The 11679-nt window shown below is 52.7% G+C and overlaps 1 protein-coding gene, 1 long non-coding RNA gene and 1 pseudogene across 2 annotated transcripts; 2 read left to right on the top strand and 1 right to left on the bottom strand.

Annotated features, from left to right (window-relative positions):
- The first annotated feature begins 804 nt into the window (after positions 1 to 804).
- On the top strand, positions 805 to 2120 carry LOC147961877 (uncharacterized). Its single transcript, XM_087534746.1, has 3 exons — positions 805 to 909; positions 1008 to 1472; positions 1857 to 2120. The coding sequence occupies exons 1-3, from the start codon at positions 805 to 807 to the stop codon at positions 2118 to 2120; spliced, it is 834 nt and encodes a 277-aa protein (XP_087390872.1).
- A 396-nt stretch (positions 2121 to 2516) lies between these two features.
- LOC147961876 (uncharacterized) lies at positions 2517 to 3843 on the bottom strand. The gene is made up of 2 exons (XR_015612426.1): positions 3748 to 3843; positions 2517 to 2821 (listed from the first exon to the last, which is right to left on the bottom strand). It is a non-coding gene; the product is annotated as an uncharacterized LOC147961876 (long non-coding RNA).
- Positions 3844 to 6637: 2794 nt separating this feature from the next.
- Positions 6638 to 11250, top strand: LOC147961875 (uncharacterized; annotated as a pseudogene).
- Positions 11251 to 11679: the final 429 nt, after the last annotated feature.

Raw genomic sequence — 11679 nt, 5'->3', positions numbered from 1 at the left:
CTTGTCATCCACACAACCGAGCCACCACATGTACCACATTTTTCTTTCTCCCCATCTCGACCACTCCACATATTTCTTTCTCCCCTTCTCGACCAGCGCCGCCGCCGTCGCCGCCATCTCTCGACGACCCCTCTCTTCGCTGCCGGTGCGCGGCCGCCGCCAACTCCGGCAAGTACGTGAGATCTCCCCTCTTCTTCCCTTCCCCAACCGCGTCTCCCTACGGAGGCGGATTTGAGCCGATTTGTTTGGACTGAAACTTAGTTTTTGGATTGGATCTTGATTTAGTTTCTATGGTTTGAGACCAAATCAATCAATTAGTTTGAGCCACCACTACCACCTACTACTGCTTCAAATCCAAGAGCCGCTGTTGCTGGCCGGAGCTCGTCGCCTCTCTCGAGCTTTGACGCCATGTCTGATCTAGATTCATGACGTGCCCTCGCGTATGGCTTTGTCCATGGTTTGAACCTTTGGATTCAATCCAAAAGTTGAAAACGGTTTGGACTGGGTTGGATGACGAGCATGTATAGTTCGGTTTGGTCTAGATTCTAAATGAAAATATCTGGATTGGTTTGGTTTTGATGTGTGCTAATGATTGGACTGGTTTTAGTTTGGATGCCGAACTATTCCCAGGTTTAGATGAGACGGGCATTGCCATTGTCATTGGCATTGCTTTATTACGTAGATGATAGAAAATAGATTGATTGGCCATTGCCAGTATAGGTTATCACTATGATTTATTATATGTATGATCTTTGTATTGTATTATGTACAATTCAACTTAGAGTTCAACACGTTCTGTGTAGAATGGAGGAAGCACAATGTGGACGCTGCAACTCACGGTGCCGGACCAGCCTTTCTACTGCCACGCTGTTCGGCATCTACTTCCAGCCTTCTTTTGTTTTTGCAGCGGTAACAATTTATATGAACCTTCTCACAGTACATTCTTTTTGTTTTTTTGCTATTTCCACTAATGTATTGTGTCTGTTATTTGTTTTTATCTTACATAGATCATACCATGCAATGTGAGATTGGCATTCAATGAGCTCGTCGCAGACACCGTGACCTTCGATGCTCTTGGGGGCCCATACACTATGCAGGTTGAGAAGGGGCGAAAGATAACCCAGATAGGAGGAGATGATTGGGATCGTTTCATCGCCCGCATGCGTCTTAGTGGGGGTGAATTGATCAGCTTCTCCTTCAGAAAAGATAGGCCCAGGATTTCTGTTATCTATCTAAATTTGATTCCGGATAGTGAGGATGAAGTTCATGAGGAGGAAGATGGTGCTGATTCAGATGATGACGATTCTGATGATGATGAGAACCCACTTGTTGAATACCTGTATGCCCAAGGACTCAGACTGGGCGACGAGGAAATCGGCAACCTCTGGGACATGCTTCCGCTACGTGAAGACTACCTAGGGAAGCCATTCGTGACCCGCCTCACAAGGACGAATGTTAAACGGCATATCATGGTATGTTACTTAGTGTGGTAATTACATGATATACATGCTTAGTTAGTGTAGTAGTTCATATGATATGCATGTTGTAGTACTGTGATGAGAGGCCTAGTTTAGAATTCATTTAGTGAAGAATTTTATGACATGCATGTAGTGTAGTAATATGCGATGATATGCTTAGTGTACGCAGTAATCTAATGATATGCCTAATTACTGTAGTAATTTGATGCTTGGCGTATAGTGTACTGATGTGATGATATATATGCTCAGTGTTGAATCCAATGATATATGTGTCTTGAAGTGTATGCTTTGTTGATAATTGCACGTGACATGATCATATATCATGTCAACTGTTTTGCTATTTCCACTAATGTATATGATCATGTCAACTGTTTTCAGAAATTACCTAAGAGGTTATTTGATAGCTGTGGCATCGACCCGGACGAAGAAGGCATGGCTACTGGACTACGCCTTACCAGAACGGGCTCCATCACCAGCTGTGCCTATGCAGTGGACACGGACGGTCGCACTGTCTTGAGCAGGGCAGGGTGGAAGAAGTTCCTTCGTGCCAAGAATCTTCGGGTAGGACAGGCCATCCTACTCACTGTTGCGAACACCCGTCGCCATGACTTGAGGATGATGATCACCATCCACCTCATTTAGAACTGCGGTGGGCCATGTTTCAATCTGAAATGAACTTGTTATGTTAGCTCTTGTTTGCGAGTACTTGTCGTGTATTACCGTACCTATATCTACTCATATCTAGGTACTATTGCTTGTGATGGATTGCAACTACTATTAACTGGTACCTAATGCTCTACTAGCTATGATTATTCCATTGTGTGATGTTTTATAGGCTGTAGTGTGACATGGTAACTGTTATATATGGTAGAGGCTTGTCTCTAAGACCTTGTACAATGCAAGGTGCTTAGGGATGTGCTTCCACTGTGTGATGTTTTGTACGTGCCAGGTTGTAGTATGAAATGCTAGCTGTTCTATATGGTAGTGGCTGGTCTCTAATTGGACCGACATGTTGAACTAGTATCAATGGTAGAGGTGTTTCGTTATGCGCCACATCCAATAGTTCACATAATTAATTATCCAAAGATTACGGTATGAAACCCTTGGTCATACATAGCAACATTTCGTTCCTAAAAATTAAGGTACTTCCACATTCAAACTAACTAATACTACAAATTCGAAGGAACTACTTAATACATTAACAGCACATAGGGAAGTAGCCCTGGTCCAATGGCTTGAGAAATGACGAACAAAAACTGAAAGAAGAAGGATCAGCCAGTAGCAGCACCATCAGCCTCCCAGCCTCACAACTTCAGCCAGCCTGGTGAACTCCAGGTTTTTTCCTGCAAAACACACATGTGATGTTGGAGGCAAGAAAATAAATATGCCAGGGGTCTTGTCATGGCATCTAATCGCACGGAATGCTAGTACAAATGATGGAGAACAAAACATCCAACATGAGAAAATTCATAGGAGTTCTAGATCCATGGATACCATCAAGAAAAAATGCTCAGTTTTAATTCAGACACAAGATTAGGTGAAAACATGCATATGTCATATCAGCAACATTGATATGGCATCTTTGCAAGCTTGGGTCAGTGACTTGTCTTGTGTTTCATGGCATGACAATAATTTTAACAATAAATAGACATGAAATTGACCCAAACTCATGTACAAAGTTAGGCCATATGATGCATGGATTAATTCACACATAAATGACAAAATGCCAACTTTGTATAGAATTTGCAGTACTGAAATATTTCAGTGTGTACCGGTGTGTACTGAAACTGCAGTAGTGAAATAATTCAATGTGCATCAGTGTGTACTGAAATTGTAGTAACGAAATATTTCAGTGCCTACCGGTGTGTACCGAAATATTTCAGTGTCTACCACTACAACATTACAAATTTTGCCTAGGGCAGTACCGAAATATTTCAATGCCTACCGGTGTGTACCGAAATATTTCAGTGTCCACCACTACAACATTACAAATTTTGCCTAGGGCAGTTCCGAAATATTTCAGTGCCTACCGGTGTGTACCGAAATATTTCAGTGTCTACCACTACAACATTACTAATTTTTCCTAGGGTTCATATGATGCCTAGGGTTCACATACATCATAATCCATCCTCCAAATCCATGTACTCAAATGTTCATGCAATTCATTGAGATTAAAATGCCATCTAGCATTCCCTCTCTGAACTATTATGATCAGTATCACCATGATGTAAGCACGAGCAGTAGAAAGATGAGGAGTGGGGAAGCTTACTCTAAACATAGCTACCGCCGCCGTTCAGACGAGGAGAGCGGCGAGGGAAGCGTGGAGAACGGCGGGGAAGCGAGGTCGCGACCATTGTCCTCCTCATCTTGTGCTTCGAAGTCTCCGGTGACTCGGTTGGAGGCTGCACAATCTGCAACGGCACCTCGTGCACGGTGAGTTCCTGATCCAGTGGATGCTCTACCCTGGATCTGAACGCCCACCACCTCCGCCTGGTCCACTCGCTGGACGAATTGGCCTGCTCCATCGCCCAGAGGAGGATCTCGATCTTCTGAATCGGTTGCGCGGGCTGGGGGAAAAGCTTTGCCCTCCCCTTCTTCGTCAAATTCTTGAGAGTGGCCATTGCCGTCCAGCTCATCTGCCTTGTGTTGTCAAACCAAGAACGGATCTCCCTCAACCTGGCCAACTTGACCTGGTCGCCGCCGGCGATCTGCACGAAGTCGGTGTTCTCGCCGCCGGCCATCAGCTCGATCTGCCGTCGAAGAGGGGGTGGGGGTGGGGGGGTTGCCTGAGTGGAGCGAAGTTGCAGCGGCAAGAAGGAGGAGATGACTGCGGTGGACATGGAGGAGAGGGAGGAGATGGCCGCCGATGAGTAATTGTGGAATGTGTAGCACCATGGCGGCGGTTATGCATTCGACGAGAGGGGCGGCGCGTGCAAATTTTCCTAGGACTAAACTGCCCCTAGATTAAAACGCGTCCCCACCTTGTCACGAGTACCGGTCCCACTTGTTTTAGTACTTTCGCATACTTTCATCGGAGTACTACCCAGTATTTCGTATTTGTCTGCCGTTAGATCGACATCAACGAACGGTTCTAAAAAAGCCCAACTACTCTAAAACTTGTAAAATCATATAGATGGTCAAAGTTTGATCAAAATTACGAGGGGGCCTAATAAACCTGGACGGAGGAAATATATAATCTGCTGCTGTCCTGCAACATGGAATTACCACTTAAGTTTTTTTCATGACTCATTTATTTATGTTGACTTGCCTCAGTCTGGCCATGTATTCCAATCTTTATTGCAAATTACAATTCTGACATACTAAAGAGAGTCTTTGGAGTACATGTTCTGAATTTTAGTTGAGATCAATAATCAATATTACCAATGTGATGATGCTATTAATTACTGAAACTCAAGTTCTCTGTAAAGATGAATTTGAGGGGGCACCTAGTTTTCTTTCCATTCCTTTTTGTACATTATCTCTGTACTAGAATATCAGATGACAGCTAGTATATTTGTTCTCGCTGCCAATACCTCCAGTTTCTTTCTTCTTTTTAAGTTAGAAGGTTGTTATACTGATAGGTGCATATATACTAGTACTAAGGTAGTATATGAACTCCTGCAACACGAAGGTCCCAATTATGAAGTTTTTCACGTCTCATTTCTTTGTGGTGACTTGTCTATGTCTCGCTATGCATTCCAACTTCTGTTACAAATTCCAATCTAAGCACACTGAAGCGAGTGCTTGCAGTCACATATTTCAGATTCTGTTGAGATTAATACTACCAATGTGACAATGCTACTCTGCAACACTCTTCTTTGGTGCCTAAACTTTTATCTTATCTGTTCAGGTTCAGATCGGCATTGCTAATTCGAAGTAACAGTGATTTCAATAGCTTGGAGTTCTCTAGGACGTGATCGCCTTGGCTACAAGACAACACGATCTACATTGCTTCACCTGGCGGTGGTCATATCTATGTTTCGATTAATTAAGTGTAACATCAATGTGGACCTTCACTGCCTAAGAACGTGGCATTGAAACTATGAGCTCCTCTAAATCGACAGTTGTGTTAAAAGCTAGCTGTTGTGTATTTTCAAGTCAGATTTTTCTTTCTTAATTATTAGTTAGAGTTGCTATAACAGACACAGTCTGACTATTGGCAAAACGGTCAACTGATAACGAAAGCAAGAACAATATAAGCAGCACCAACCTGCAGCTGGAGGGACTCGGTTCTCTGTTGTTGCTGCTGTACGGTGCCCTCGGGGCACTAAGTTCGGATGACCAGTAGAAGTAACGATAATTTGTTCCTCGTGAAATCTTGAATATGCACAAACTGGGTGGGAAATTTTCTCTCTCTGATCTTTTGTCCCTTTTTCTTCAGATTTGACAGAGCTTTTTGACCCCTTTCCATTACTTAGCATAACGGAAATACATTTTGTTCTGCATCACCATTTTTGAGACAGATTTGACGGAGCTGTAATCTGACCAGCATTCTTGAGTCCATAGTGGTTTGTGATTTTGTTATGACCGGCCAGGTCTATGGCCGCCGGGGGCCCACTGGGCAGGCTTAAGGCCCTAGTTATCTTAGTTTATTTTCAGATTATGATTATATATACAAGTTGTAAGACTATTTTGAGGATTAAGCAATAAGACTATTCTATTACCCGGCTCCCAGAGGAGCCGGAACCCTAAACCCAAGCCCCTCTCTCTCCTGCGCCGCCGCCACCCAGCCGCAAGGACGGCGCCTCGCCGCCGGCCACCGCGTTCTAGCCCACGCCTCGCTCCCTCCTTTCCCTACCACCTACGACCTAGAGGAGTCCGAACCCTAGCTCCTAACACCTTGGTATCAGTCAGCTCTGGTTCGACCATGTCATCCTCACCACCATCGCCGTCGCTGCCCGTGACCACCGCCGCCGCGTCAGCGCCCCTCGCCACGGGGTCGCTGGTCCTCCCGTCTGCGTCGCTGGACCTCATCCCTGGCGCGTCACCCGGCCATCCGCCGGCCCCCATCACCACTACGCCGCCGTCGCCATCAACTCTACCGGCCCACTACACCCCGGAGGCCATGGCGGGGGTCCTCAACGACTTGGTCGTCGCGGTCCAGGGCATCCGGCTCTTCCTGGCCAGCCCATACGGACCGCCACAGCCGCCCCCTCCGCATGCGCCCTCCGGGCTCCGACGCTCCCGTGGTACTCGGTGCCGGCCGCGCTCGCCGGCGGCTACCCGGCGCTACAACAGCCGGCCGCTCCAGCGCCGGCCTGGCCACACTGGCCCGCGCCAGCACCCGCGGCATCGGCCGCGTCCGCCCCAACCCCGTGGCCGGTCTGGTCTGCCCCGGCCCCTCCGCGCCGGCTGCGCCGGCCCCCACGCCGTGTCCATCGCCTACCGCCGGCCTGAGTCAGGGCCCTTCCGGGGGGCTTCCGATCCAGCAGGTGCGGTTTCCACCGTCGCCCTCTTCGATTCCGGCTTGGCTCACCGGAACGTCGCCACCGCCGGTCTACACGGAGGCCGGCGAACCGGCGGTGCCCACGCTACAGTTCGGCGCGCCGTCCTCGGCCCTTCGCATCGATGAACCGGTGGGCACTGGCGCAACCCCGACACCACCTCGCTTTACCCGGATTGACTTTGCCACGTATGATGGCTCGGAGGACCCTCTTAACTGGTTAAACCAGTGTGATCAGTTCTTCTGGGGGCAGCGCACACCCGCGTCCAAGCGCACTTGGCTCGCGTCATACCACCTCCGGGGTGCCGCCCAGACATGGTACTACGCCCTCGAGCAGGACGAGGGCGGCATGCCCCCCTGGGATCGTTTCCGCGAGCTGTGTCTCCTTCGCTTCGGTCCACCACGGCGCGGCAGCCGCTTGTCCGAGCTGGGCCGCCTACCCTTCACCTCCACGGTCCAGGATTTCACCGACCGCTTCCAGGCTCTGGCGTGTCACGCACCGGGGGTGACAGCACTACAGCGGGCTGAGCTCTTCGTCGGCGGCCTTCCCGACCACATCCGCGTGGACGTCGAGATGAAGGGACCCCAGGACCTGCAGACGGCCATGTACTACGCTCGGGCGTTCGAGCAGCGTGGCCAGGCCTTAACACGGCCCGCACCACCTCGGGGGAGCCGAGTGCCTCCACGACCACCGCCGGCCACACCAGCTTCTGCAGCCGCCTCACCGACGGCCACTCCGGCCGCGACGCGGCCCTTCCGGCGCCTCTCGCAGGCCGAGCAGCTCAAGCGCCGCCGCCTGGGGCTGTGCTTTAACTGTGATGCGCCCTATGCCCCGGGCCATGTCTGCCCACGCCTCTTCTACTTGGAGATAGTCGACGAGACCGAGGACGCTGCCACCGACGATGGACTCGGCGACCCAGCCGCCGCCGAGGTCGCGCCGGCGACCGCGCCCGCGCCGGCTACGGCCCTTGTCGTCTCCCTCCACGCGTTGGCTGGCATCCGCAATGAGCGGACTATGCTTATTCCGGTCACGATCCATGGCGAGACTCTGGTGGCTCTCTTAGACACGGGATCTACACATAACTTCCTTCCGGAGGCTACTATGCGGCGCCTTGCCCTACAGCCGACGGGAGGGGAGCAGCTGCGGGTCACCGTCGCTAATGGCGACCGCCTCCGATGCCATGGGCTCGCTTGGGACGTTCCCATTACTATCAGCGACGAGCACTTCACCATCACATGTGCCAGCATCGACTTGGGCTGCTTCGACTTCATCCTCGGCGTCGACTTTTTGCGGACTCTCGGTCCCATCCTTTGGGACTTCGACGCCCTGACGATGACCTTCTGGCGCCTCGGCCGCCGCATCCGGTGGGAGGGCATTGGCAGCAACCCGGCGTCGCCCCCACTCCAGCTAGCCGCGGCCACCACGGAGGTCGAGCATCCGCTGCTGGATCACCTCCTGCAGCAGCACGGTGATCTTTTTGCGGAACCCCAGGGCCTTCTGCCGGCCCGGGTCTACGACCACCGTATTCATCTCCTGCCGGGCTCGGCTCCGGTGGCAGTACGGCCCTACCGGTACCCTCAGTTGCAGAAGGACGAGTTGGAGTGGCAGTGCGCCATCATGCTTTCCGCGGGCATTATCCGTATCTCTACATCACCCTTTACGGCGCCGGTCCTCCTCGTACGTAAGTCGGACGGCACTTGGCGCATCTGCATCGACTACCGCGCCCTTAATGCTCTCACACTTAAGGATAAGTTTCCTATTCCGGTGGTCGATGAACTCCTGGATGAGCTACATGGTGCGCGCTTCTTCACCAAACTGGACCTTCGGTCGGGGTATCATCAGGTGCGCATGCATCCCGACGACATCGCCAAGACGGCGTTCCGGACCCATCATGGCCACTTCGAGTTCTTGGTGATGCCCTTTGGCCTCGCCAATGCCCCGACGACATTTCAGGCCTTGATGAACGATGTCCTCCGGCCCTACTTACGTCGGTTTGTGCTCGTTTTCTTTGATGACATTCTTATCTACAGCGCCTCTTGGGCAGAGCACCTCCAGCATGTGGCCATCGTCTTCAACGAGCTTCAGGCGCATCATCTTCATCTTAAGCGCTCGAAGTGCTCGTTCGGGACACCTTCGGTCGCTTACCTCGGCCACGTCATCTCGGCCGAGGGTGTGGCCATGGACGCCGACAAGGTGGTGGCCGTCGCCGCCTGGCCCATTCTGCAGTCTCCGCGGGCTCTTCGCGGCTTCCTTGGTCTTGCCGGGTACTACCGGATGTTCATCCGGGAGTTTGGCCTTATCGCGGCTCCGCTCACGCGTCTCCTCCGCCGCGACGCCTTCTCTTGGGATACGGAGGCCACTTCAGCGTTCGAGGCCCTCAAGGGGGCCCTCACGACGGGGCCCGTACTGCAGATGCCGGACTTCGACCCTCCCTTCACCGTCGACTGTGACGCTTCCGGTGCGGGGTTTGGTGCGGTCCTGCACCAGGGCAATGGACCCCTCGCCTTCTTCAGCCGCCCCTTTGCTGCTCGCCATCTTAAATTGGCGGCGTATGAGCATAAGCTCATTGGCTTGGTGAAGGCAGTACGCCATTGGCGGCCCTATCTTTGGGGCCGTTCCTTCCGGATCCGCACGGACCACTACAGCCTCAAGTTCATGCTGGATCAGAGGCTCTCGACGGTTCCCCAGCACCAGTGGATCAGTAAACTCTTTGGCTTTGATTTTACCGTCGAGTACCGGCCGGGTCGCCTCAACACCGTCGCCGATGCCCTATCTTGGTGTGACGCCGATGTGGACGATGGTGTGGCGGAAGGGGCTGCCTTCTGCATCATCACCGGGCCCTCTTTCGCCCTCTACACCGACATTCGTCGGGCGAACGCTGCCGCGGCCGATGCCCTCCTCCTGCAGCAGCAGCTGGCGGCGGGCGAGCTAGAGGAGCCGTGGCGTCTAGCCGACGGCCTGCTTCTCCACGAGCGCCGCGTCTTCGTTTCAGACCACGACGATCTTCGTCAGCAGGTGCTGCGTCTCGCCCACTCGGCGGGCCATGAGGGCATGCAGAAGACGCTACATCGCCTCTGCGCCGACTTCTACATTCTAGGTGATCGTGCCCTGGTCCGCGACTGGGTACGGTCTTGTGTGACGTGCCAGCGCAACAAAACGGAGACCCTGCGACCAGCTGGTATGCTTCAGCCCTTGGAGGTCCCATCTCAGGTTTGGGCGGACATCTCCATGGACTTCATCGAGGGCCTTCCCAAGGTGGGCGGCAAGTCCGTCATTCTCACGGTGGTCGACCGCTTCTCCAAGTATGCTCATTTCATCGCCCTTGGCCATCCATATTCAGCGGCATCTGTCGCGCGGGCCTTCTTCGATGGCATTGTCCGTCTCCATGGGTTCCCTTCTTCGATCGTCAGTGATCGAGATCCTGTGTTCACGGGTCATGTATGGCGCGACCTCTTCCGACTGGCAGGCGTGAAGCTCCGCCTGAGTACCGCCTTCCACCCTCAGACAGACGGCCAGTCTGAGATCGTTAACAAGGTGATTGCCATGTATTTGCGTTGTGTTACAGGTGATCGCCCTCGCGCATGGGTGGACTGGCTCTCGTGGGCGGAGTACTGCTACAACACCTCTTACCACTCCGCCCTCCGTGCTACGCCCTTTGAGGTGGTGTATGGCCGGCCGCCCCGCCGATTCTGCCGGTTGATCCAGCCTCGGCGTGGACCGAGGCAGCCGGGGCTCTTTTGAGGAGCCGTGATGAGATGCTCGCGGAGGTCCAGCAACGACTCCTCCAGGCCCAGCAGTTGGCCAAACGATACTATGATGGCCACCATCGTCAGGCGGAGTTCGCGGTGGGTGATTGGGTCTGGCTGCGTCTACTTCATCGCTCTACACAGTCGTTGGACCCCCGTGCGAGGAAGAAGCTCGGTCCTCGCTATGCCAGTCCCTTTGCTATCCTGGAACGCATTGGCAAAGTGGCGTACCGTCTTCAGCTTCCAGCAGGTGCACGGATCCATGATGTCTTCCATGTCGGGCTGCTCAAGCCTTTTCGCGGCGATCCACCCGCGGCACCACCGGCGCTTCCGCCACTCGCGGACGGGCGTCTCCTTCCTGCACCGGAGAAGGCGCTGAAGGCTCAGCTACGCCGAGGCTCCTGGTACGTGTTGATTCGGTGGGCTGGACTACCAGAGGAGGACGCTACTTGGGAGCAACGCGAGGAGTTCCGCCAGCACTACCCCGACTTTCAGCTCGAGGACGAGCTGTTTGCGCAGGCGGGGAGAGATGTTATGACCGGCCAGGTCTATGGCCACCGAGGGCCCACTGGGCAGGCTTAAGGCCCAAGTTATCTTAGTTTATTTTCAGATTACGATTATATATACAAGTTGTAAGACTATTTTGAGGATTAAGCAATAAGACTATTCTATTGCCCGGCTCCCAGAGGAGCCGGAACCCTAAACCCTAGCCTCTCTCTCTCCTGCGCCGCCGCCACCCAGCCGCAAGGACGGCGCCTCGCCGCCGGCCGCCGCGTTCTAGCCCACGCCCCGCTCCCTCCTTTCCCTACCACCTACGACCTAGAGGAGCCCGGACCCTAGCTCCTAACAGATTTCAATAGTGTGCATTTCTCCCACCTGTGATCGCTTTGCTTGCTTAAAAGACACACATGACAATCTACAGGGCTTCACTTTGCAGTGATAATGTCTTTGTTTTTCTTCCTTTGATGCTAAGCAGTGGTGTGGTTGTTCCATGACTATAAGATTGTCACA

This window comes from Triticum urartu, chromosome 7A, assembly GCF_056163025.1.
Source record: "Triticum urartu cultivar PI428250 chromosome 7A, HENAU_Tu73, whole genome shotgun sequence".
Lineage (NCBI taxonomy): Eukaryota > Viridiplantae > Streptophyta > Magnoliopsida > Poales > Poaceae > Triticum > Triticum urartu.
This window is presented reverse-complemented; position numbering and strand designations above follow the sequence as displayed.

Excerpts from the sequence above, each read along its gene's own strand:
- LOC147961877 (XM_087534746.1), top strand. The coding sequence starts at position 805 with ATGGAGGAAGCACAATGTGGACGCTGCAACTCACGGTGCCGGACCAGC. Across the intron at positions 910-1,007 it reads CTTCTTTTGTTTTTGCAGCG|ATCATACCATGCAATGTGAG; the intron begins GTAACAATTTAT and ends TATCTTACATAG. Across the intron at positions 1,473-1,856 it reads ATGTTAAACGGCATATCATG|AAATTACCTAAGAGGTTATT; the intron begins GTATGTTACTTA and ends AACTGTTTTCAG.